The sequence below is a fragment of the Adelges cooleyi genome, unplaced genomic scaffold, assembly GCF_023614345.1.
Source record: "Adelges cooleyi isolate 19-005CV unplaced genomic scaffold, UGA_ACOO_1.1 ACOO_flye_CR_arks_rails_tigmint_CR_PRNA_247, whole genome shotgun sequence".
NCBI classification, from domain to species: domain Eukaryota; kingdom Metazoa; phylum Arthropoda; class Insecta; order Hemiptera; family Adelgidae; genus Adelges; species Adelges cooleyi.
Genome location: NW_026095912.1, coordinates 4574980 through 4602838, shown reverse-complemented (window position 1 = coordinate 4602838; position 27859 = coordinate 4574980). Strand labels below are relative to the sequence as shown.

Sequence of the window (27859 nt, the reverse complement as noted above, 5' to 3'; positions counted from 1 at the left end):
ATATATTATAAAACCAGGAGGGAGTGTTTAAAAAACAACACTGTTGTTTTGACATTGGAATCCGTATCCGTTTGTTCGACGGCCTCATAAACATTGTAAAATTGTATTTTTTTTTCTTTCTCGGTGAGCGCAAGGCGTGGAATTACACATTATACGGGCAAAGAACAACCTCGGGGGATTCTGTAATAAAATTAAAACAATTCCATTGGTCCAGACGTGTAACAATAATTAATAATAATTGATTCATTCATCGCGGTTTGTCTTCGGGGTAAAAAAATAACTCCAAAGTAGGTAAACACAAATATTGTTAAAAGTTTTGGTTATTATTCTGTTTTAGTTTTGTGTGTGTGTGTGTTATTGCACCATATTCGTATCCGACATAAATCATACAGTTAATTATTGGCAAACACAAAATATTATATAGATAGGTAGGTACTGTGTATATAGGTATATGCGTTGTGCAATGGTTGAATGCAAAATAATACATTTTTTTTTTTATCTGACAATCGACACGAAATAGGAAAAGTGCAAAACAAATATTGACATATTATTTTGTTGTTATCGGTATACATACTGACATACCCAATACAAGGTATGTAGGTAATAATTATAATAATAATTACTCAACATTACTGTGTAATGCCTGTACAGCCGCAAGCCCAGTCTATCATTTCATTGTCATCGAAATTAGACCACATACATATGATTTAGGTATAGACATAGTGTTATCGAAAAAAATGCATTAAATATCTATAGCTATATTGTATTATACACCCGAGTAGGAAAAAAGTACATAATATACATATAATGTTATTATACTAACTCATAATATTGTTTTAGCTTTGACGAGGAGCTATTTTTTTTATGGACAGGTAAACGCCATAGCGTGCCAAGTTTTTATGGGCGGCCAGATTATTGTTTTTACAGTGCAAGTAAATAAATTAAATAAATCATATACCTATTATTAAATTTCCATTTGTATTCTATTTAGCTTTCGTCGCAGAGCTGTAATGAGGAATTGTTTTTACAATTATTGTGTGTTTTTATTTATTTATTTGTTGTGCCTATACCTACCCACGATATCTTTTAAACTGCTCAATCACAAAGATCAGGAATCGTACCTGAAAAATACTTTATTGGAACATACATTTAAAAAGTTTACCATAATCGTTTGAGAAATGTTAATATTATTTTTACTTGAAAATGTCAATATTTTTTTATGGGAGTAACCTAATTAAGTAATTACTAACATACCTAAACCTAACTATTTAATTTTTAGATTATCTGAATAACTACCTGATTAATTTTAACCAGAATTTTAACTTGAAAAAAATGCATTTTATACTTAACCCAAAGATAAATTTGAAAAATGATAAACAAAAATCAAAAAAACAACTTTTTTTCAAATGTATTCGAATAACTTGTTTTTCCGTTTGCTTTTATCCTAATTAAATTGTTCAAACATTGAATTTCAGAATAAATTAAAAATGTTTTTTTTTATTTTAGCTTTATGCGTCGTTGTGAAACATTTCGTCGAACAAAACTAACAATAAGTAGTACAATTCGTTAACTTGTTTATAGCTTTGAAAATGAAATGGGTATGCTTTTGCCTTCTCTCGTAAATTTAGATCTATTTACCCTTATTTTTTACAAAAAGATTACCCATAGTCGGCTATTACCCTTTGTGTAGGTGTTTTGATTTTGATATTATTTTAGTGGTTTTATTTTATTTGTCAGCGTTCAATAAAGAATTTCAAGGCGTTTGTAACTTGGAACCGAAACCATTCGGAGCCAATTATATATAATTGCTTCGCCGATATGAAGTTTGTAATGCGATTATTTGGCAGAGTTGTGTCTGACCTGTTGCCTACCGCGGTTTTAGGTCTGGCCTGAAGGAATATGAATTAAAAAATATTATTATTATATTATATTATATGTAGATTGTTATTTTCTATGGCGCGAGTAGGAGTGGCGTCTTGACAGATTTCACGACATGTCGACCGGGTTGGTTGGAGAAATAGGGAGGGGTAAAGGGGTCGAATTTTTGACTTCTAAGGTGAATTTTTCGAAACGTTGACCTCACGCTGCGGCCGAATTAACGACCCGGCTGTTTAGCATTTATTGTTGTTGTTATTATCATTATATACACATCGGCTATAATATGTGGCCACGGTATAAATTACAAGCTAACACGCTATAAAGTCATTATAATAATATTTGAACGTCCGGAGGCTAAAAATGTATACGATATTATAATCCCGGGTTATAAATTTAAATTATTTATCTTAAATTATTTTCACGAAAACTAGTTTTATTAAAATATATTTTATTGTTTTGCCCGACGGTAGTGCCTGCGATGTCTTGGGTTGGCATCTAGTACGGCCCAAAGACGGTTTCCATAATAATATATATTGGCTAATTAATCACCGGCCAACTGACAACTTTCGCGGCCAAAGATAATTATTTCAAAGCAAATTACCTATACTCGAGAAGTGAGAACGAGTCGACAAATGTAGCCTGTAGGTGTATACATGCCAGGTCGGCGATGAGTTTGTCAAATCTTCTCCATTATCGTCTTGGCTTCTCTCTTGCGCATCTCCAAGCCTCGAATGTGGGAATATCTAACACCCGATACGGTATGGCAGGTTATCGACTGGAGTCCAAATCTCATATTAAAATATATTAATTTATTTGAATTGGACAATTATTATAGTATTAGATTCGAGCAACGGGTGTAGCCATCCGAGAAAAATGGCTTAAGGCACAAACCGGTCAAAAAACAAATAAGTTCATTCATTTTCACCTTCACAGCTGACCCATTACAGTACTTACCATGTTTAAATTTTAATCCCGGTTCTTGTAAAAAACAAAAACCACTCGAAAAGCATATTATTCTGTGGATTTTCTATATTTATTTTCTTCTTAGCCTAATTTATATAACTGTTCTTTCCCATAACTCTAGAAATTTATACTCTGTTTTAATTAAATATGTAAAAAAAAAATAAAAAAACAGATTGTTGTTTTATAAAACGAGTGTGAACTGAAGTAAGACCTTTTTAATTTGGAGGTCTCAGCCATGCTTAATTGTTGTATTTTCTTTATTTTTATTCTCTCTAATACTGACCTGACTTTAAATTTTACTATCCCTCGTGATTCTGGTACTATGTATTTTAAAGAAATTCACTTCCCGTGAATAATTGTTCATTTGAGTTCCTTAAAGATGTTCGTTCTCACTAAATTGACCTTGCCAAGGCTTCTGTAATTCTCCCTGATTTTCTTACATAACTTATTTTAATATTAATCAATATTCTCCAGCCAATAATAAATATTTTATGATAAAAAAAAAATTGCGTTGAGGAATTGTTTTTATATTATATTAAAATGAGATACATTAATAGTAAACATTATAGGTAGGTAGTCTTTAAACATAAAATATTCAATAAAAGTTGCAAATTTAATAACAAAAAAAAAAAAAAATTGACTAAAACGAAAATTTAAATAATTCAATTAACAAAAATGTGAAATTCATTAATGTACAATATCGTTTTTATAAACAAAGTTATTTATTGTTTAATGTTTGGTTTGCTGTGAGCCGATCCATCACTCGTTTTCCATTTTTTAATGATGTTATCTAATACGATCTTGAGTAAATCTGGGGGAAAAAACAAATTGATATTATCATAGTCGTTATGGAATTTGTATTTATTAAAATTGTAACTGAATACTTACTGAATAAGAGGAAAACACCACCGAAGGATGCAGCAATTTCTATGATAAAATGAAAAAAGGTAACTTGGTCTTGCACGATAACAAATTTCAGTGCGTTTATGTCATACTTGAAAAATATTCCAGACATGCCGCGATCATCTAAAATAAAACAAACAAAAATTAAGTAGTTGACTTTGTACATATGTATATTAAAAAATAAATATATATGAGTTTTCCTTATCGCACTCAAAATAGATTCGATATTTTTATTATAGTTTATTATCCAATACGCTAAATGATTTTGATTTGATTGTCTTAAGTGTATTTTAAAAAAGATTTCAGGTTTTTATAAAGTAAGTGATTACTAGTGCTATATATCATATTGTGACAACTTATAATTGGTTGCTGTCGCTTGTAGTTAACATGACTAACTAGACCAACAATTATTATAGATCACAATTAAAAAATTTTACAGGAGAGTTGTTTGTACATTTTTCTTGTTTTTAAATTACTATACAAATAACGGATGTTAAATTAAATATTTATATTAGATATTAATTGGACTTATTATAAATGGATATCGATAATATTTATAGTCATAGACAATGAACATACAACACATTTTTTTTTTACATTTTTTTATTCTTTGAGTAATAAAATTTACTGTAAATACTATAAAATAGTTTTCGTTTTATGTAATATTATTAAGAAATCAGAGTTTAAAAACTTTTAAAATACAAAAAAATACTTTTTTTTTTACAATTTTAAGACGTTTATAACATTATACGATTATAAAATTATGACCATTATAGCAATCCTATAAAAAAAACTGTATCTAGAAAAAAAAGTAGAATTTTGGAGTACAGATTTTCCTTAATAATAACATATTAAATGATAGGCAATATATGACAAAAATTGAACTAGTAGACATTTTAAATATGCCGACTAATTTTTAAGTGAAAAAATATTAAGTTTTTCTAGTTAAAAATTCTTTAAGTTATTATTCTTTGGGTAATGCGAAAGTTTGGTAAAAAATGACTTAAGTTAACTGCCGTATCTGTGGATGGAATTTAACTTTTTTTTTTTTTTAATGTGAAGCTTACTATTTTCTCTATGGGGGCTAAAGGCAGATTTTTGATTTAGCTGTTAGAAAATTAGTTAGATTTATTAGAAAAAACTATAAAAAAGTAAAATTATAAATGCTTATAATACAATTTTGAAAACAAAAATAAAAAATTGGGCTTTTAGCCCTCATAGAGAACTTGTGACTTTATAACAAAAAAATGTTATTTGAAATCGGTTCGGTAGACACTTCAGGTAGGGACTTCACGTTTCAGTCTTTATTTATATAAAATATTGCGCTTTCCGTTTCCCTCAACAACATTATGTAAGTTATCCGTTTCAATAATAATTTAAATAAATTATTTATTAACAGCTCTTATTTAATAAAAAAAAGACTTGGATAACTTTATGTCTTGTTATAAAGTAATGTTTTACAAATGTAAGTCACTTAATTTTAGTTACCGATATTTGTATTGATTTTTTTTTATCTGATTAATTTTTTGTCAATTGCGTCAGAAAACAATAATTATTGACATACATCAAATTGTCTAAATGTTTGCGTTGGGAAGAAAATTACTTTTTGAAAACAAAAATGTCATATGCAAACTTGCTCAGGCTGCCATTGTAATAGGCATACAACGTTTAAAGAAATATGTTTTTACACTAGTTTGGTTAAATTTATTTTTAGTAAAACACTAACCATCTTTGCCATAAATTCGTTTTAAATCTTTTGCAGAATACTGAAAGGTTTTTATATCTTTCGACCGTCCTTTGATGTCCGTGGCTACCACATCGATGAAATAATGATAGGCAACTGATTCTAAAATTGTGTTTTAATCAAATTAAAAATAATTACATACAATTGTATAGTTCAAAAAAAAGTTTGTACTACCGTCATGGGTTATTTGAATTTCTCCTTCCAGTGGATTTATTATGCCGATGCTTTTAGGACCAAACGATAGTTGATTGATGCGATGAGAAAAATTACCCGGCATTGGACCAAACAACGGACCCGTGAGGTGCACATGGCCGCCTGGTACTAACAAAGATTTTCCACTAGTAATATGAAAGTTCCCAGTCACTTTATTGAGAATCAACGATCCATGTAAACGACACGCATCTGGCTCGATGTTGCGATTTCGTGATCTATAACATTAAACACAAAAAAACAAAATTAAAAAATATAGTTATTTGAATGTAAGAGACATTTTTAAAAGTTACACAATAGCATCTAAATGAGGGTGTTACTTATTAAAATAAATAAACTTATTCAAATAACGACGACTCATTATTATATACGTTTAAAGTAGACGCGCTATTTTCGTGATGCCATTTTGTGTCGTTCTTTGTGCTTTTTTTGAGCCGGTAGGCCAAGGCTAAACATGCTAAACAAAGTTTTAGTTGAAGCTAGAATTGGAATTGGAGCTTTGGAGGTGGAAATGGAGCTTGAGATAACAGCTTGCGTACAAATCCGCAACCGCGGGAGACAATTTTATGTCTCGTTCCACGTACGTCCGCCGACAAGTAAATTTTCTTTAGGATTTTTGGTAACGCTGTCGATTGTGCGCCAAAGTAAAGACATAAATATATCAATATATTATTAAAGGTACACACTATAAATCTACCAACGGTGTAATTTTTAGACCTCAAGACTTAATATATAAATTAATCAGTTTGCTAATTAAAATATTAACGTAATAAATAAATAAAATCCCATTAATAAAAAATCAATACCTTCTCCGCTCCTCATCAAAGCTAGAAAAATAATATTATAAGGGTGAGAAGACATGTTTACAACCACCACAAACAGTCTAAAATGTAAAATGTACATCATCCCGCCTACTTTTTTTGTGCATCGAATATCGGCGCAATGTAATCTTTTTTTTTCCATATTATATCATTTAGCGAGTGGTATTCCTCCCTCAAATACGTGTTGGTTAAACGCATTGCATCGAAATTTTTTTGCTGTTCTTCTGACATTGTCCACCAAGTATCGTCAGCTTCAATTTCTCCAAACAACATCATGTTTTGTCCAGTTGTGTCGACAATGTCTGCCCCGATGCCTAATAATATTTCAAATATAGATTTAAATAAAACAATAATAGCATATTAATTTATATAAATAACTATATGTGTTAAAAAATATTATTATTGGCAGTCTTGAAATATAAAAAAATTATCTATTTCTGATGTTTATCTTATCTTACAATTAGTCAACAATGAAATAATAAAGTGTTAACTTTTTTATTATCACATTTATTTTATTTTTATTTAAAATTAAAACTTCCCTTAATTCGCAATAACTACCTTTGTTTCGAATAATACCTAGGAATTTTAATAAATATTATATTCTAAAACTGCCGAACTCAATTATAAAATTATCGTGGTACAAGAGATTTTAACTTTTATCTTGATCACGACTAATATAACAATAGATACCGGTAAAAATATCATAATTAGGACACAAATAGAAAATTATTTTATTACTTAAAAATAATAATTTTTGTAAAGCTGCCAAATACACATTTTTCATGTTTTGCAAAAGCATTTGGATTTGTATTTAAAATTTGTCCATTGGAAACTATTTATAAAAGCCACCGAAAAAACCTATCTCAAACAATTCATCAGGTTTTACGACTACAATAATTTGACTGTTTTAGTAGTAATTTAATTAAAATGTTTATTTTTTTAACTCACTGTCACACGGAGAATTGACTGTTATATCTATATTTATAGGTAACTTAGAATTGTAGTCTATATCTGGTACAAACTTGTATGTATATCGATCTTGAAGAGCATATCGTATTTCTGATATAACTAACCATAGACCAAAGATAGCAACTAATACCGTCACTGAAAAGTAAAAATGAAAAAAACACAATTAAACATATAATGGTTAATTGGCAAAGAAAGATCACAGACATACTTACATATTAAATTAGCGTAAGAAGATTGCTCGTATATTTCATCTTGAACTTTAGGAAACGTATCTAATTCTTTTACGATATTATTCAAGGTGATTTTCTTTCCTCTATATCTGAGCATTTCAATATTCTAAAAAACAAAAACAAAATGAATTGTTTTAAATACTTATACCTACACCATACCAATACATTTATTTTAAACATATTCTTAAATACGTTTGCTGTGAACCTTATGGTTGTAATAATTATTGTTATTTCAATTAATTATTGTATGCTCAACGAATAACATAAGCGGTTAGTCAAAGTCACTACCAATATAATTAAAAGTGAGGTAACAAGTCAAAATGTGATATTAGGCATGATTATAGTTATTTTGAAATAAAAATCAAATAATTTAAAAAATTAAAAATAATACAAAATGTACAAAACAAAAATAAATTTTTAGCAAACACGTTATTCGATATATTTTTGGTCTCCTAAAATAAATATGTTTTTTTTTACTAGCGTCCCTCGACTGAAACTGATCCTATATTGACTTAGGGCTTCTTTTAGAAATATGACAAATTTCATTAAATAGTATAAAAATAATATTATTCAACATGAAATTTTGCACTTAAATATTTTAGAGTATAAAACAAGCTACTTATAGCTTATTTTTATAGATTTTTTAGATTTTCATAAAAATTAAAAATTCAACGCTGTTGTTAATGTGTTTTAATGTAATTTATTATATTAACAAAATTAAAAAAATGAATTTACCTCGATATTACAAATTATTAATCTCTAAATTTAAGCAACTGTTGATTGAAATAACTTTGATCAACCGAGCTACAGTTCAGGTCAGTTTGCACGACCGAGTAAGCGAACTATTTGATAAAAATTTCAACGATTTTGAACGACGTGTTAATCTATACTTACAATACAATAATTCTAGTTGGCTAATAATACTGTTTACGTTCACGATAACAGTATTGTACCTGATGGCGTCGCTTAACGAAGGAACTCTCAGACCATGACTGAAATGAAACGGCAAAAATAACAAGGAAAATAGTATTATTCTATTGATTTATTGTCGCGAACAAACGATTGTAGAATTATTGCTTGCAAAATAATAAGTTAAAAAAAAAAAATTTTAATTGCCTTGTCCGAAATGAACGCCGCGTTGATAAATTTCGAATTTGAAAACTGATAAGAAATTTACATTCTGTTATCACCATAAACCGCGTATACCACAACCGCGGTCGAAGTAGTTTTGTAGATTTTAACGAAACAATGACAATAAAATATTATGTTTCTATACTTCAATATTTCTGCTTTTCTAAGGAAATTAACAACTACTCAACGCCCGACATGTTTCCGTGCTAGTGTTTGATTAATTAAAAAAAAACATAAATTATTTATTTTTAAATAATGAAATAAATACAGACACAACACGTGATCACAACAATAACAACAACAAAAATTACTCGAGCTGATAACACGGCACACAGCGATAACGTCGTCTCGGACGAACGAAAAGTGCATACATTTTTGTCGACTTAGAAACACAAAAAGAGAATGGGTGTAAACATGGATTCGGTATTGAACGAAATCAAGTTCGATCAGAAACTGTTTGGTCTGTTGAAAACTTACAACAAGTACGTAAATTACAGGTTCGACTACGTGATCAGAACGAGTGTCGCTCAATCACCAGCCGAACTCGGCAACAACTTGATGAAATGTAAGTTCATAAAATCATGTATTATTTTACCACAAGTTACTTATTAAATCCGTAGTATTCGTTTACAACCACAAAATATAATTAACCCTTAACTCCGAGGGTAGTCAGCTAAAATAAAAAAATTATAATATATGTGAATCAAGAATGAAAGTAAACAATACCATTCAAGGATTCTTTTATCGTTGTTATTTTATTTTAGTGTTTATGACCTAGTCTAAAGGACCCTAAATCCCCCTATGTAAACTAAGAGACAGTGTTGTTAACCATATTTAAAAAAATACTAATAATAAATAACATATTTATATTATAGTTTTCAAATAAATCTATTTATTAAATCATTTAAAATTTTGTTCAAAATGTGTGCTTTTTTATTTACTAAAAAGTGTTTTTTTCTTCAGACTTTACTGGTAACACGTAGCTTTTAATTATATTCTAGCTGTAAAATAAATTGTAAAATTAAAATTTATAATTAATCTTAATATAAATAATTAGTATTAGACATTAATTACACATAGATTTAAAACCAATACTCAACAGAAGTATGAATTTTTTCCAAAACATGCAAAAACGAATTGTATGTTTAAACAAATTAATCTTTATGAAGTTATTTGTCTTTAAATATATGATTTTTGAGCATACAACATAAGAGAACACATTACATATTTTTCAATTATTTTCTATAGTCTTTTCAACATAGAATAATAATTATTTGAAAATAATGAGATATTTAATAGAACATTTCATCTTAGAAATACCTAAATAATTAAATAATTTCTTAATTTAAATAATCAATAATAGGTAAATAATAATAAATCATATAATATATAAGTTGTGTTTGAAATACATTTTTGTTTATTGTTTCAAATAATAAATTTATTTTAATTATTTTGAAACCTATAATTTATAATAATAATATTTGATTTAAACACATTTATTTAATAGCTTTAAACAACCTGATATTTTAAATATTTTGTTTACTTTTATTTAAATCAGTTTCTTAGAGTTGACATTTTGTCCAAAATACAAATATGTTTTAAATTATCATTTGGATAATTGTTTTTATAATAATAAAATGTTGAATTAAAAATGTTATTTAATATTTGTGTTTTATTTAAATACATTCTTATTAATAATAATTATTAAAAATTTTCTTCTAGTAACTATTAAAACAATTAAAAAATGTACTGTTTCCTTTTCTGTAGAATTTTTTCACTGATTTGTAAATTATTCTTTTGAGTTTGTTCGCTTTATTATAAAATTAAAAAAAAAAAAAATGATAATTTAAAAATATTATTTTTTGTAGATTACAAAAAAACTAAACAAAACATTTTTTTCAGGTGCCGTTCTGAATCCATGTCAACACGATTCGCTGGTTCGTAAAACCAATTGTGATTCTAATGCTAGTTTGAACACCTTAACAGAACTACGGAATGAACTGAAAACTCTTTTGAATGAAGCTAATTTAAAGAGAAAAGAAATTCATATAATGTCGTTAAACGAAGAGGGACTAAGAAAAAATATCAAACATTTAGAGGAAATCATAGCTATAAAGGTAATTTGAAATATGTTTATATTGTGCTTAGACTTCTAATAAATATATTTTTAATATTAATTTGGTGCGTACGATTTATGTTAGGAAAATTTAATCAGTCAAACCGCAAATTACACGGAAATCAGAAGTTGTGCAAAAGATAAGGTCCAAAAAGAATACCAAAGAATTAGTAAAAAGTATAACAAAATATTAAGTCAACTGAACAAATCCACCAAAGCAATCAAGGCCAGTACTGTAAATTCAAGTAAACACGTAGATTATGCAGATCGTTTGAGCGATCGACTCTTGAGGTACGAAACAAAAATTAAGAAAATGGACGATATCATTAAAATTGCCGGAGACAGCCAAGAAAAGTAAGTACTAACAATCGTTTTCTAGAATTCAGTGTTAGTTCTTAATGTGTATATTATATTACTGTAATTGTGTTTATAGATTGATGAAGGATAAAGTCGCTTTGCAAACGTCCAAGGATCGTTTGAAAATTTTCTACGAACAATTAAGCAGCCAATTGAAAATCAAAAACGAAATGATCGCCGTGCTTATGGAGAGCGAAAAGCGAATTAGTCAGTTGAAATCGTACCTATCCAATTTTGGGGTACGTCGTGTGTTGTTAAAAAAAAAAAAAACTGTGGCATTTTTATAAATATACTTCTAAATTTCAGGTGTTATCCAGTATCGAAAAAAGTCGAGTCCACACGTCTTCCAATATAATGGAACATAATAATTTAAAGAAAAGTTTCCTAGAACTACAACACATGAGAAATGAAGTTTTGAGCTGTCGGCCCAAAGGAATGTTCAATCCAAAATACCAAAAAGTAATCCTTCGTTTTGTATTTTAGGTGTAAAAAGCAAAACTGCTAAAAAAATGAAACTAACTCTTTTCCGACTTGAACTAAATTAGTGTCGCTCTCTAATAAAAAAAATGTTCTACAAATTCTTTATGTGATATCATTAGTCATTTTAATAAATATATACAAAAAAATCCATAAGGCACATTCCGTTGATAAAAATAGCGAAAGTTCTTCCCAAAGGAGCAAACGCTGCTGCCATTTTTATCAAGAAGTTGCCTTACAAAACTATAAACTTTAAAATTTAACGATTTGTCAATTATTTTTTTATAGGAAAATAGTTTAAACAAAGAAGAAGTAAGGAAATATTTAGAAAACGATGAAACCATTGACACTGTAGATTATTTAATTGAATTGAAAAACAACCAACCTAGTAACAACGATGACGACTGGATGAAACATATTCCGACGGTAGTTGAAAAACATTATTTTTTATGTTCTTTGGAATTTTATTGGTTGCTTTATTATCGTATTTTATTTATTTATAGGAGTCTGTCGAAGCTGCCGTTTTTCTAAAATGTCTAAATAACCTGAACACGACAGAAATTAAGAAATTGCTGTTACACTATTTTAACAAAGTCGTAGATCTTAAAGAATCCGGACGAGAAAACGACGAAATCATCTCTAAACTTGATGTGTGTAATTGATTTTATAATTTTGTTAAATTAGACTTGTCTTTTTTAATTATTCCTACCAAAATTAATAACTTAAAATAACTTGATGCAACATTTAATAGTTTTCTAGAATAAATTCAAATCTGTAAAACTATTCGATGCGCATTATCTTTTTATCAATGTATTTTTTTTTTTTTAGGAAATTAATGACAAGCAGAGACGTACAATTGTCTCGTTGAATAATAGCTATCAAGAGTTCCATTTGTCGGTGGAGAAAAAATTTATAGCGTTAAAGAAACACTATCAAGACAAAATAAATATGTTATTCCAACTTTTGCAAGAAGAAAACAATGCCATAACTGTATTTAAAATGAGGCAAGAGATTGTTGGATTGAAGAAAAAAATTGGTGAAATGGAAAAAACGCAGCAGTCTGGTAAGTATGATTTTTTATTAATAAAACTTATATCAAGTTGTAAACGACTTATTGATAAATATTTAATTTTTACTATAGCGAAACCAAAAGACGCGTTAGTTTTGGCAGAACCTCATCATCACAGTTTGGACCAACTCGAGATGTCTCGATCCGAATCAGAGACGATGTCCTCAACTAAAGTGACGTACCACAAAAATAAACTAAAAATTCAAAAAAATAAATCCAAATAATGTTCTAGTTAAAATTAGGATTTGTCCAATATAACTGTACGTGACTTATCGAATACTTATTTTATTAGTACAGTTATCGTCAAATTGTTAAATCATAATAACCGAGATTATTAGCTTAATTTTCTAATACATTTTTCTATCTTTTATTTTTAACTATATCTATTATAGTGATTATGACCCTGCTGTTGGATAATTGTATAAATAAAAACAAATTTCTTATGTTTTCTTTTTTATGTCATAATAGTTTTGTTGTACGATAAAATAATTATTCAATATAATTTGATTGTTTGAATTTTTCACCAACCGAACATAGTTTATTATATTCAAAAAAAAAAAATGTGTGTATGTTAAACATTCAAAATAATAAAATAAATATAAATACGAGTATATAGCCATTTGTATTTTACGATTAAAAAAAAATTAGTTTAATAAATGCATTATTCAGTTTTTTTTTAACATTTTTATAATCAAACATTTATTAGCTATAATTTTAATTAAAATAATTTTAACTTTCATTAATATAGTTTTTAGTGTTAAAAAGTTGTTTAGATAAATTGAGACTTAATTTTGGCCTTAATACTTGGAAAACAAATTATATTTTATTTTATGTATCTTTATCTGGAAGCAAACGACAAAAGTTATAAGTCGATGTCAACACTGTAACTGAAGTATGTGGTAATAAACTTTACAATGAAAATAAAAACTGGATAAGAATTTTTATTGATAGTTCAAACATTAAACAAACAATGCTTGTCAAAGCGATAAATAAAATCGATCAAACTTCATTAAATAGAAAATTGTAAAACAAAGAAGTAGAGTTAAGTCGAACGAAAAGCGCTTAATTGGAAGAGAGTAGGCAATATTTAACAAAAATTGGTCTCGTGGCCATAAAATATACCGGCAAATTTTTAAGATGAAAAAATATATTAAGGTTTTTTGTTAAAAAGGGTTTTTTTTCTGAGTTATACCAAAATGGTAATAAAAAATGACTTGTAGAAATCTCTTTCTGGTGTATCTATTGGACCGTTTTTTTTTTTATGTGAAGCTTGCTGTTTCTCTAAGAAGGCTAAAAGGCCAATTTTTTATTTAACTGTTGGAAAATTATTTTAATTTATAAAGAAAAAAGGAAAAATATATACGCCTAAATTAAATTTTTGAAAACAAAATTTAAATGCAGCTTTTAAGCCCCCGGCAAGAAGACGTTAAACTTAATAACAAAAAAAAAATGTCTTAAATCGGTTCGGTAGACAATTCAGAAAGTTACTTTGCGTTTTAGTCATTATTTGGACAAAATTTAGCGCTTTTCTTTTCTCCTTAAGAACAAAATACTTATTTATAGAAGCTTAACCTGTTTTAAATCTGAATAGAAAGAAACACACAAATGTCACTTTAACATTAAAATATAAAAAAGTTAACTCAATAATAAATATAAACAATAATTCAAGTACACTCTTATAAGGTTAATAATAAGTAATATAATATTTATGTTGAAATCAAGAGGGAAAAATTACTTTTTTGATTTAGGACGACCCCTTTTTGCTTTTTTTTTTATCAACTCATCCTTTTGGGGTTTTACTTGTGCATGAGATTTGTTGTCGTGTTTTAATTTTTGCTTGCGATGTTTTTGCAGTTCTTTTTCGTTTTCTATTAGTTCATTGTCTTTTTGGATCAACGCAATCAATTTGTTACACCGTGCTTCAAGTTCACTCGAGTTTCGGCTTTTGATAAACCAATCGAATCTGAATTTCGTTGAGCATCTAAATTAGGATTAACACATTTGCTTGTTGAGACAATTTAGTTACACCGCAAAAATACATTGAATCGTTGAATACATTCAAACAATGAATTTGTACGATATCGGGTATACCTTATAGTGGCTTTCAGTTCATCGTACAGGTTTTCTTTGTCGATACCGAGTTTATGAAGCATGCATACTAGAAATCTATCTTCGTCTTCGGTGTAATGTTTACTTGCGTTTCCTCTGTACGGTATTCTCAACTGGTGAAACGGAGCCTTGTACCTTCCTACCTGTTACCAATCACAAAATAAAAAACAATTTTAGTAAATCCAATTTAGTTTTTAAGATTGCAGTGAAGTGATAAGAATCCAAAAGGATAAAAGGGGTATTTTCATTACAATTTTACAGGATAACAAAATATTTTCATTCGTTTTTCTTCGATAAGTCGGTTTAAACACTTTGGAAAATGAGTACACTTAATACATATACCGATAAACTCGGTTTTGAAAAATGCTCTCTTAAATCTTTTTGATTCTTATCGGTTCTAATATATCTTTGTTGGTTACTATTTCATCCAAATTTTCCTTGACGTTTTTTCGATATTTTGCTAATTTCGACTCTCCTTTTTCAATTTTATTTACGATTTTTTCATAATCTAGCAGTTCGTTACACCGTTTCCAAAACACCGCACTGTATTCTTTCACTTCCTCAATAGTTTTGCCTGTAATAATTATAGGAAAAAAAATGTAAATAAAATTTACTACTGTTTACACTTAAAAGAACTTATCAAAAAATTATAATATTTACCTTCAACTTCTTTTGCAATATTATTGATATCGTTTCTTCCGTACTTTTCGTTGGCTTTAATAAAGTTATTAAAATCACGTTTAGTCCACTTTGTAAAACCCTATAATCACAAACAAAATGTCACTGAATTTCCAACACTTGATTTATAATACACATAAAATGTTATTGTTTTGTGCAACAGCTGAATGCTAGTAAAAAAAGTGTTAATAAGTATTGTGGTTAGTAGCAACATATCGATAAACAACATAAAATTAATCAGTTTAGTATATTAGTATACAAGTTGAAATTTTACATTATAAACAATAGTTTGAATATAATACAGTAAAACCAGTTATTAGAAGAAGCCAAGTTCCCAGGAGCCTATTATGGTTACAACCTAAAATCGCATGTTGTAATGGTTAGATTTAATTCTAATAAAAGCATTAATTCTAATAAGTAATTGGTAATTTTTTTTGTCTGTAAAAAATTGTTTTTTTTTTAATGACTTAGGAAAGAACCTTCGCGCCATTACTACAGGCATAAATGAGGTAATAGTATATAGTACATTACAAGTATTTAACTATAAAATACAACCCAGTAACCGAATGTTAGTAATAAAAAGCAAAGAGGAATCAGCATTATTAGTAATGTTACTTAACCGTTTATCAACTGTACCTGTTTTCTTTATACCTACTTAATGTAAACATCAAAATCTGCGCATACAAACCCCTAATTATGTAAATAGCATATAATATAAATATTACATTTATATAGTTGTTCGTATGTTCAACATCTTATGTAAGTTGTTTACGTTTGCCGAACCTCTCGTTTTGTTTCTAGTACGGATTACTACAGTGTGACTGTGTCCCTAATGAGAGTTAAGTTTCCAAAGTTATTTGTAAAATGTTTTCCACTGGGTCTGAATATGTTTCCGTAGCTGTTCCGAATCCTTTATCGTGCGTTGGTTCGATCACCTTTTGAAACGACTTACTAGGCTAAAAGGAATCTAAGCACCTAATACTCAAATTAATTAATTTACTTTGGTCAGTAAAATTTTCTTTTCCGTATGATCCTCTTGAGTAAGCGGCTTTGCTTTTTTAATCTTTTTTTGTTCCTTCTTTTGCATTTTGACTGCATCTGACCCCAACTCAGGTTCTAGCGGTACCTATACAACATCAATAGTAAAATTAATTATTATGCAGACGATGAATTATTTAAATTTAAATTAATTAACGGAAAATAAACACTGACTTTGTAGCCAATGGTTTGTCGATAGTAACAAATTTCTTGATCGAGCAGCTGAAACAATCTAATCGGAAAAAATTGATAATCTTGTACCGATGGTTTTTTTGGAGGACGTGGTATCTATTGAATTACAATAAAAGTATACAGTTAATATGTATATGTATAAAAAATATTCTAATTTTAATTGAGAATTGATTGAAACGGTATTATTTTTTTGTTTTTGAACAAAATATAACACATGTATTATTAGAATATGTGATAAACCCATTTGTTTGAAAGCCGATATAAAATTTAAAGAAAAACCAAACTTAATGTGCAAATAATAAACATTTACCTTTGTTTTTGGATGAGACGCTTTGGGTGTTTTACGAAAATTCGAATTTAATGCGTAAGTTGATTTACGTTCGCGTTTAGCAGGTTCTATCCAATTTTCTGCAATGGCCAGTTTGTGTTTTTCCCTAAAAAAAAAATCATATAATTTCAAAAATAATTGTTTACATTTCCAGTTGTGGGCTATTGCCAGACAAATGCTGGGTTGCATAATGAATTAATGAATTAAATGATTCATTAAAATTTAATGGACTAATCACGGGCCACTAAACTATGTTTAAGGAACCTTCTAGAAGAAGAAACATCTAATAGTACACTAAACGTTTATGCAACCCGGCATTAACGGCATAATTACAAAAGATAGATCCTTAATAGGCTTAATGATTTATCCATGTTAACTGAACAGTAGATTAATAACTTGTCAATAACCTAAACAAACAAGTTGGCTCAAAGCGAAGGAATTAGAAATTGTATAGTTAACTATATACAAATTTTTTTTAGTTATTATTTTATATCTGAAGCGCTAAACTAATTTGCTTAAAACGGCTGGCGACCAATGTCAATTTGGCTAATCGATTATTTTATGTAAAGTAAATAAAAATGCATTTGAAATATTAATTATTTAATTAAAATCAATAAATTATTTTTTTAAATTATTCAGTACGGATATGCGAGACTTAAAAATGGCCCTTAAATTATGCAGGAACCATCTCTATTTGAAACTAATTCCTTAAATGTTATGATAACCAAAATATTTTAAAAGTTTCATTGCATAATATTTCAAATGCTGTCTAAAGTAAATAACATAATTAATAGAAAACGTTCTACCTATAATCTTCACCCTCAAACTTGTACAACGACTCATTCGGACCATCTAAAGTGAAATTTCTTAAAGATGATTCTCCCAAGGATCCTAACTTCTGTTTTAATTCTTTAGTCTACAAAAAAAAAATAATAAATAACGTTAAACATTTCAAACGAATAAATCAACCAAATGAACAATTGTACTTTTTCTTCTCCTTTACGTAAAATAATTTCAATGTCTTCGTCAGTAATGTCAGAGTCCTTCAATTGAAAAACATGATTTGCTCCATGTCGGATCATGCTGAGCATTTCGTTTTTTTTCAAGGCATTTTCCTGCTTATCGACTAAACGTCCTTGCTGTATAACCAACTTGTCTAATCTAAGTTTGATTTCGGCTCTTTCGATTATTTTCTCTTCGACCGTATTCTCGGTAATCAGTCGGAAAACTCGAACTTGTTTTTTTTGTCCAATTCTATGAGCTCGGTCCTTTTGTAGGAGAGAAAAATATGATTAAATATTATAGTTTATAGGTTTACAAACAATTCTCACCATGGCTTGTAAATCTATTTGGGGATTCCAATCTGAATCATACAAAATAACAATGTCGGCAGAAGTTAAGTTAATGCCAAGACCACCGGCCCGTGTAGCAAGTATGAACACAAATTTGTCGCTATTCGGTCTGTTAAACTCGTTGATCTGCCGTTGACGATCTTCATAAGGCGTGACTCCATCCAAGCGGCAGTACTTAATTTTAATAAACATTAAATTTTATATATTAAGATTATTATTTTTTCTTTTTTAAATAACATACATTGTATCCTCTCAAATACATGTAATCTTCCAATATGTCCATCATACGTGTCATTTGACTAAACACTAGAATTCGAGAACCTTGTTCTTTTAAGACTTTCAGCAGTTTATCAAACACAACCATTTTGCCACAATTGTAAATCTGAAATTAAAGAAATAATATTATATACAAAATAAGTAAAATATAATTAATTGGCCGTAATTTAGATTCAATGCCGGACTGTGCAAGCTATTTTACAATTAAGCGCTTGCGTCATTAGCGGGCACTATTATTATTTGAGTCAATCTTTAAATCATCATAAATTAAAAATGTAGTACTTACGATATGTTCGTCAGTAGTATAAGGGGGACCGGTTCAGCGCCTTCAAACAAATAAGGATGATTGCTACATTTCCTCAGATGCATGAGAATGTTTTGTAACCTCATCTTTTCAACATGACCAGCTCCATTGATTACATCGATATCTTTCATTAAAATTTTGGTGTACCTAATTAAGAGTCATTATTGATTACTTAAATCGATTATTGCTTAAATTATTTATTATCGTTGCAATAACATACCATTCCCGTTGCAATTTGCTGAGGCCGACATAAACTAGAACTTCTTTTTTAGGCTTCAGACTTCTTTCTACTTCTGATTTTAATCTTCTCAAAAGAAACGGTTGTAAAACCTTGAAAAAATTTAATGATTACATTATTTTGCATTAAACACATACAACAGGACACAAAATTAACATACCGCATGAAGTCGCTTGATCAATGTATTGTCTTCAAAGCAGTTATTTGTGTTAAACCATGAATTGAAATCCTTGAAAATGAACAAAACACTTGGATAAAATAAAAAATAATAATATGCTCAAAACACTGTTAAAAAAATTGCATACGTCCGATGAATTGAATACGTCTGGTAGCAAAAAGTTCAAAAGTGCCCAGAGCTCGTGTAAATTATTTTGCAAAGGTGTGCCCGTCAGCAGTAGTCGATTAGTAGTTTTAAATACTCTTATGATTTCTGAAAGCTTGCATTTTTCGTTTTTGATTCGATGCGCTTCGTCTATAACCATATACCGCCAATGGACTCTGCGCAATATTCCTTTTTCGCTGATTACCATTTCGTAAGTAGTGACACATATATCCCAACCGCCAGGTTTGAACACATCACGTAGGAATGCGTTCTACAATGATACAATTCCAATATAACAAACAAACATTCTACTCATAAAATCCAAATGAATATAGTTTTTAATTATAACAGATTACAATACACAGGATTGCCAATGTTATCAATTGATACCGACAGTACTATCACTCACCCTGACGTCTTGATCTCCGATCAAACATATTGTACGTAATGTAGGACACCATTTTGTGAATTCGTTTACCCAACTGGCCAGAGTCGATTTGGGTACAATGACAATGTGCGGACCCGATATGTTTCTAAAGTGCTTTAAGTAGCTAAATAGAGAATAATTATCCATTGAAACACAATCGTAGACAATGACGACACAATATTATTGTAATAGTATTAGGTAACGTAAAAAGATCAAACCCCAAGAGCGATATAGTTTGCAGAGTCTTGCCGAGACCCATTTCGTCGGCCAAAATACCGTTGATGCCGTTTTCAAACAGAGATATCATCCAATTTAAACCACGGACTTGGTAATCACGGAGTTTTCCATTTTTTATGTAGAACGGAGTCTTATCAAATTGTGTTATGTATTTGTCGGAAACCAGTGCCTCGTTTAATAATTCTTCATCTTCTTCTCGTTCAGTTTGCTGATGACGATGACTAAAATGTAAAAAAATAGGAAAGAATATTTTATTATTACAGGTGTAAAATTTAAAGGAAAACATTTTTTTTTTAGAGAATACTGAGCAGTTATCGTTTAAAACTAAAATTATCCTGCATTCGTTTTTGAATTCGGTATTACTTGTACAAATTCTAAAATAATAAATATAATTACTCTTTGACGTCTGCAGTTTCTGCTAAATTTTTCAGTAAATCTTTTGTACTTTTTATTACGCTAACTGACCTACTGGCACCAGGTGTTCCTTCTTTTTTTTTAGACGTCATAAAATGGGCAAATATTTCAGTTTGTTTGAGAAGATAGTCAAATCTTTTACCACGGTCAGTTACCTAAAAGTCACAATAACAATAATTACAATTCTCAATTTTTACTAAAATTATAATATTTAAGTGCCAATATATTTATCAAATGCTATTATCGCATGACAATATTAAAAAAAAAAACTAAAGTTATACTTGTTTAGATAATATAAACATCATCATTATACAACATTTTTTATTCTATAAATGTCCGCTAAAATAGTTTATATTAAAACCTAATATATCATTAGAGTTTTATTCGTTAGATATTATTATGATTTATTACAGTACAGGCAGTACTCAATAAACAATATAACAGATATTAAATATATATATATATATATATATATATATATATATATATAAAATTCAAGAAACACATGAATAGGTTTGAGTTATTTAATAAAGAGTAAAGATGGTTTTTCGTTATCTGTTTGCTTCTTCTTAATGATTGCCCTATTCAAAAAGTAATTTGATTTCTTAATAGTATACGAAAGGGATTGGGAGAAAACAGAAATAAAGAGATGGAATTTTAAAACTCGAATTTAAAAGAAAATTAAGAGAATTGAATTATCCATTTATTAGGAAGAAACGATAAATTCATTAACTAACCTGACATAACCACTAATAAACACCAATAGAGTATATTTTAAGGCCCTGCAAAGTCTTGAGAGCTAATGGCTATAGTCAATTTTAAGAGCCATTTCACCGAAGCTCAACCAATCTGACTATATTGAAAAATGTTTTTTGTGACACATAAATCCTAAACTCACTTTCAATGCTTATACTAAATAAAAAATAAATAACGAACGTTTTTCTTTTTATTAATTTTCAAGACTAGGATAAGATTTTTTTAGGTTTTTTCTTCAGATTTGACGCATTCAAATTGATTTAAAATTAAATTTGAGAAAGAAAAAAATATTAAAAACAATGACTTGCAATTTAAAACAAGTATAGGTAATATGAAAATATTGGATATAGAATAAATAAATATTATATATAAAATATATACATAAATAAGTACTGAAAAAAATCACAATAAAGAATAATTTTAACTTAAATGTTTTAAGCAGTTATTTTTATTTAAAATACAAATATTTATACATTTATTTATGAAAAAGTTTCCTATGAAATAATAAAATATAAATAAAAACAAGTTAAGTTGTAAGAATAATACACAAATGTTTGTATTAGTATTCAAACCAAGTATAACATAATTAAGCACGACCAGAATTACAATACGTCCTTTAAAAGGGTAACTCTAAATTAACGAAAAGCAGAAAATAACTAATAAAACAACAGGCTAACCCGATAACCTGATACTGATCTATAAGCAGTTACTAACTTAAGAACACTTAGCTGAACCAGAGGCTAGTTTTAAAACGCCTGTCGCTTATGAGCACACATTATCTAGAATGCGGCTTTAAACAACGTATAGTTATATAATTATGAAAAAAATTAAACACACTTAACGGGTATAAATAATAAGATGTGCGACAATGATAAAAAACACTGCAATCATAGAATAGGTTTTAAAAGGCAGTCGTATTAACTTTTAGCCCTGCCAATAGAAATGTTTAGATCGAAGACAGATGTACATCACCATATTGTCAAAACAGAAACACATTTGCAATCGTAAGTCACCAGCTCCAAACATTATCATTTATAATGCATAATATTTGTATCGCAAATTATTTGTTTACAGAAGCTATCGAGTTCTATCATCGGGCAATAATTTTAAATAAATATATAAATGTTGATTTTTCAAAGAAAATATACATTTTGCAAAATATATACTGACCGAATCATCTTTTTCCAGTGCATTAAAATTGTCAACACCTTTTTTAGTATAACTGTGGATTTTTTTGTCATTTTCTGTCATCGTTTCAGTGTCCATCGTTAAACCGATGACAGTCGAGCTAGACGGCTAAAATTATAACGTAAATACAATTTTCATTATTCAACAACCATAGTAAATTACAAAAGGTATTAATTAAAAGGTTTACAAAAAGAAACTATCTCATGATGGCAGCGTTGGACCTTCATGGCCTGTTAAGCTACATGATGATGACAATTACAATAAGGCATTAGACAAATTACTTACCTACCTATTCGCCGGTATTAAGTTGGTCAAGTATTTTTAAATACGAGTACCGGATTATATTTTAAAACCGAGCACACTCCAAAATATTGTTATTAGTCACTTCTTTACTGCGACAATATTAGTTTTTTAGTTTTTAACAAACACATAAACAAGCACATACGACGCTCCCCGTTAACAGGTAACAGGTTATGAACGACAGCTGTCATATTTTGGATTTTTGGTAAAATATGTTTATGTGAAAATGATATTATATTATTATCACAGCAAAGCTTTTCTGTACAAAACAGAACAACTCGAAGCACGGTAATATTGTATAACACGGTAATACCGTAAACGCAATGATTATAATAGTATTATTGCACGTTTTCTTTTATTTGATTATTTTAATTTAATTTTTATTAATATAATTTAGACTGGACCGTTATAATGAAAAAAGTTCTGCGCTAGATTTATTTAGCACGTTATGTACGTTTGAATAATTATTCTTTCTAAAATGTATGATCTATGAAGTTTATTTTATTTTTAACAAAAAACTAAATTAGAAAATATTGAATTTTTTTGTTCTGTATGTGTGATTTACAACGTTGGAGGCGATATAATATTAAAAAAATTGTGCTACAAGATATAGGTATGAGAATAAATATAACAGCCATAAAAATTCTATAAAATTGATATATTTTTTGGTTTGTACTTTATTCAAGAAACTGACATTTTTAAATGAAAATCGACTTCCTACATATCATAGTACAGTGGCCAAAGAACTCGGATCTCTTTAAAAAATTGAAATTGGACCATCGCCGAAATTTCGTCTAGCTTTTTGGTCTAAAATAAGCCAAAATGACTTTTACTCAAAAATTATATAAATTAAAAATAATATCTCGAAGCTTGTACAAATCAGTCGGAAAATTACAATAACATTATTATTAAAACCACTTTTTTCTTAATAATTGCCTGTACAAAACTCCTTAAAAACAGTCCCCATGCAATCCCCTTAAGTGTTTGTAAAAAAATGTCGATCGATAATCTACTTAGAAAATTAACAATAAAATAATATATTTTTTTAAACTCTACAGTACTATAATATGCGTTATCATTTTTGATAAAGTTTCCCTTAATAAAACGGTGAATTGATTGATGAAAATGTATTATTTATTTTCGATTCAGTTCAATTTTTTTTTTTTTAATTGACATTTTTATTTAGAAATCAAATAATCAACTGGGGAAATGCAATATTTTTTTTTATACTGAAATTGGAAAATATTCAGTTTTAACTGTGTGTTTTAATTTTTTTTTACTTTTGTTTATGTTAATGTATCGAAAAAGTTATAAAAAATTACAATTATTTTGTAGATTAACAGTATAGGCAGGGGCGTATTTATGGGGAGGGGGCTGAGGGGGCTTCAGCCCCCCCCCCCCGAAATTCCAGGAAATTTTTTTTAAGTCTGCCTAAGCGGCATGAGCTTATACCCTTTATCTATGGGATATAAATATTGTAGAAGTTCAGTATAGTCGTTTTAAAAATAATAAATTGCTATTTATGATTTTATTTTTATAACACAACGACTGATGTTGTTATTATTATATTTTGGGCGGCTGATTTACGGGCGCCAATTGTCTTCAGTCTTGTGGCAAAGCGTAGGGATAGGAGTGATCATCGTCATATTATTTCGGTTTATTTCGCGATACATGCAGTGTACACTACTATTGTAGAGCTATTATAAAAAAATACAAACAATTAAACATCAGTAGTATATTTTATATTGGGGAAAAATGTCAACGATAAAAAAAAAAGATTGCTATAGCCTGTATACATATATACCCACTTATATCAATAACAAATCGAACTAATCGCAGATGTTATAGAAATAATAGAATAATATTTATGTTATATAAAAATAAAGCAAAAACGAAATGTTTTTATTTGTTTTTTGTATGGTATGTTAAGAATTGGGGGGTTTGGCTTGCCAAGAAATATTATCGAATTCATAGTATATTTTACTAATAACGTGTGTAGACGTGTGTACAGTGTTCTGTGTTCTGTGTTTCTGCTGTGTAAAATTAATTTTATTAAAATAATATAATGAAACGAACTCAGTCATTGTTAACTTTTTTTAAAAAATCTAAACAGTCAACCGATCTGGAACGAACTGTTCCATCTTTATCAAATGTTTTACAAGATGAAGACACTGTGGCATCTGAAACAAAACAAGCCGCTTCAAGTGTAGAAGTTAGTTCTCCGGTAATTAAACATATTTTAGATTCTAAGTTTGATATAGGAGCTTATGTTGAGTTTAAACAAAATTTAAGTGACGAAGAAAAGGTTTCTATTTTACAAAACGTATGGACCCCTGATTGTAAGTTTGATTTTCCATATGATACTACTGGAAAATATAAACGTAAATTTCAAATTAAATGGCTTGACACTTTTAAATGGTTGGCTTATTCAAAATTAAGAGAAGGTTCTTTTTGTAAATACTGTGTATTGTTTTTTAATTCAAGTCAGGCTGGTAAGGGTTCTCATGAGCAGTTAGGCAAACTTGTTTTAAAACCCTTGACGAAATTGAAAGATGCATTGGAAGAGTTCAGAAATCACGAAAAAAATAAATATCATAAAAATTCGTTGCTTACCGCTGATAACATAAAGGCTATTTTAGATAATATATTGGTACAATTAAATAATAAACGAAAGGATGAAATTTTAAAAAATCGCGAAAAACTTAAACCAATTATTCAAACAGTAAGATTATGTGGCAGACAGCAAATAGCGTTAAGGGGACATGAGGATTTTGGTCGAATCTCTTTAGAAAAACCAAAAAATAACGATGGTAATTTCCGTTGTTTGCTTCGATATCGCGCAAAAAATGGTGATAACGTATTAAAAGAACATTTAGAAACTAGTGGTGGTAAATCTATGTATACAAGCTCACTTATACAAAATGAAATAATTAATGTGTTTGGGGAATTAATTCAATTAAAAATACTTGAAAAAGTATCAAAAACAAATTTTTATACAATACTAGCAGTTGAAACCACTGACATATCTCAAGTTGAACAATTTTCCTTATGTATTCGTTATGTTGACGAGGAAATTTTTTCAATTCGAGAAGATTTTCTCACATTTGTTCCCGTTCATGATTTATCTGGTGAAGGATTGGCCAACACGATTAAAGAAACTTTAAAAAAAAATGGGTTTGATTTAAGCAAAATACGAGGCCAAGGTTATGACGGGGCAGCAGCAATGCGTGGTCGTTTTAGAGGTGTTCAGGCAATCATTAAAGATATGTACCCAAAAGCATTATACACACACTGTGTAGCACATTCATTAAATCTTTGCTTATCAGATGCGTCTAAATCTCTAGATATTCGAAATGCTTTTGGTATAATAAGTGAATGTTGCTCGTTTTTTAACTGTTCGGCAAAACGAACTACAGTCCTTAAAAATAAAATACTAGAAATTAAACCAAATTCACAATCCACTAAATTAAAATCTTTATGTGAAACTCGATGGGTATTACGCCATGAAGCAGTTATGCTTTTTAAAGAATTTTTAGAACCCATTCTTGCTGCATTAGAACAACTGCAGAATGAATGTTCTGGAACGGATTCTTCAATAAGGACTAATAGTCTTTTACATTGTATTCGTAATTTTAATTTTTTAATATCTGTTTGCGTATCTAGTAAATTATTAAGTTATACTTATAATTTATCTAAATATTTACAAAGTAAAAATATCGATCTTTTTAACGCTCTTAAACAAGTTACCCAGGTGGTTTCTGTGTTAAATACCATAAGAGAAAACGTTGATTTAAAATTTAACGATATTTATAAAGACGCCCAAGGTATTGCTATAAAGTTAAATGTTGAACCAAAAATACCTCGAACATGCAGCAATCAAAAAAATAGAATCAATGTCCCGTTTAATAATATTGAAGATTTTTACAAAAAAACTATTTTTATACCGTATTTGGACGATTTAATAATGGCATTAAATGAAAGATTTTTACCTCATAATGAAACTATAATTTCATTACAATTTGTCTTACCTCGTATCATAGTTAAAAAACCATTTTTTAATTTAAAAAAAGCTGTCGAATTTTATAAACGTGATTTACCTGGGCTAAACGACATTATAGAAGCAGAGTATGAAATTTGGCAGGCTAAATGGAAAAATATTGAAGAAAACTTAAGACCTGCAACTGCTATAGAAGCTCTAAGAGCCTGTGATCGTTTAATGTACCCTAACATATTTGAATTACTAAAAATACTAGCTATAATTCCAGTATATTTAAGAAATACAACTTCTGAGTCCAGGCTAGTAGGACTAGCACTTTTATCCATTCACCGAGACATTGATGTAAATGATGATATGGTATTAGACAAATTTGCCAACAGTGGTAAAGAGAGAAATTTGAATTTAATATAATTTGTTTTACTATTATTATAATTAGTATTAATAAGAATTATAATTTCTATTTTATTATATAATATTTTGTAAGACTTGAGATTGTGTAACTAATAATAATTATATCAGAATTATAATATTACAATTTTACATTTAATTTCGAAGTCTTGTTTTTAATAAGTTGAGAAATGGGTAAGTTTGGCCAAATTTTTAAAGTTTATTTCTGGATCAGAATTTAGAAATAACTCTTTACACAGCTCTTTTACTCAATGCCTCAGCCCCCCCCCCCCAAAAAAAAATCTAAATACGCCCCTGAGTATAGGCAATAAATGATAATATAAGGGCCATATTTTGTATTTTGCACAAAAATGTATATAATTATTCTGTTTATTTAAATAAAACATTTTTTAATGGGAAAAATACCGTTTTCGAGGGAACGTTTTAT

The 27859-nt window shown here is 28.6% G+C and overlaps 4 protein-coding genes across 8 annotated transcripts; 2 read left to right on the top strand and 2 right to left on the bottom strand.

The window, feature by feature from the left end:
- Positions 1-3390: 3390 nt before the first annotated feature.
- LOC126836819 (endoplasmic reticulum-Golgi intermediate compartment protein 2) lies at positions 3391-8861 on the bottom strand. 4 transcript variants are annotated; one of them, XM_050570470.1, is made up of 9 exons: positions 8672-8861; positions 7701-7824; positions 7468-7623; positions 6614-6833; positions 6505-6525; positions 5663-5916; positions 5471-5590; positions 3730-3867; positions 3391-3652 (listed from the first exon to the last, which is right to left on the bottom strand). In XM_050570470.1, the coding sequence occupies exons 2-9, from the start codon at positions 7813-7815 to the stop codon at positions 3564-3566; spliced, it is 1113 nt and encodes a 370-aa protein (XP_050426427.1). In that variant the 5' UTR covers positions 7816-7824; positions 8672-8861; the 3' UTR covers positions 3391-3563. The 4 variants fall into 4 exon arrangements, with proteins under 4 accessions (XP_050426427.1, XP_050426426.1, XP_050426425.1 ...); XM_050570469.1 differs by lacking the exon at positions 8672-8861 and adding an exon at positions 8454-8592; XM_050570468.1 differs by having other exon boundaries at positions 3392-3652; positions 8613-8861.
- A 180-nt stretch (positions 8862-9041) lies between these two features.
- LOC126836818 (kinesin-like protein costa) lies at positions 9042-13693 on the top strand. 2 transcript variants are annotated; one of them, XM_050570466.1, is made up of 10 exons: positions 9042-9414; positions 10752-10966; positions 11051-11319; positions 11399-11561; positions 11629-11781; positions 12088-12225; positions 12303-12449; positions 12628-12862; positions 12941-13126; positions 13673-13693. In XM_050570466.1, the coding sequence occupies exons 1-9, from the start codon at positions 9252-9254 to the stop codon at positions 13090-13092; spliced, it is 1635 nt and encodes a 544-aa protein (XP_050426423.1). In that variant the 5' UTR covers positions 9042-9251; the 3' UTR covers positions 13093-13126; positions 13673-13693. The 2 variants fall into 2 exon arrangements, with proteins under 2 accessions (XP_050426423.1, XP_050426424.1); XM_050570467.1 differs by lacking the exon at positions 13673-13693 and having other exon boundaries at positions 9246-9414; positions 12941-13323.
- A 227-nt stretch (positions 13694-13920) lies between these two features.
- LOC126837153 (chromatin-remodeling complex ATPase chain Iswi-like) lies at positions 13921-23194 on the bottom strand. Its single transcript, XM_050570983.1, is given in 21 exon segments — positions 13921-14849; positions 14960-15120; positions 15397-15551; positions 15638-15737; positions 16656-16781; positions 16868-16981; positions 17196-17319; positions 18020-18129; positions 18200-18481; positions 18545-18739; positions 18807-18947; positions 19128-19156; positions 19159-19292; positions 19366-19475; positions 19544-19612; positions 19689-19976; positions 20115-20256; positions 20351-20590; positions 20766-20938; positions 22710-22835; positions 23017-23194. Coding segments are annotated over 20 exon segments (3039 nt in total). The 5' UTR covers positions 22806-22835; positions 23017-23194; the 3' UTR covers positions 13921-14599.
- A 1898-nt stretch (positions 23195-25092) lies between these two features.
- Positions 25093-27435, top strand: LOC126836993 (uncharacterized). Its single transcript, XM_050570719.1, has 2 exons — positions 25093-25366; positions 26852-27435. The coding sequence occupies exons 1-2, from the start codon at positions 25093-25095 to the stop codon at positions 27433-27435; spliced, it is 858 nt and encodes a 285-aa protein (XP_050426676.1).
- The last annotated feature ends 424 nt before the right edge of the window (positions 27436-27859 follow it).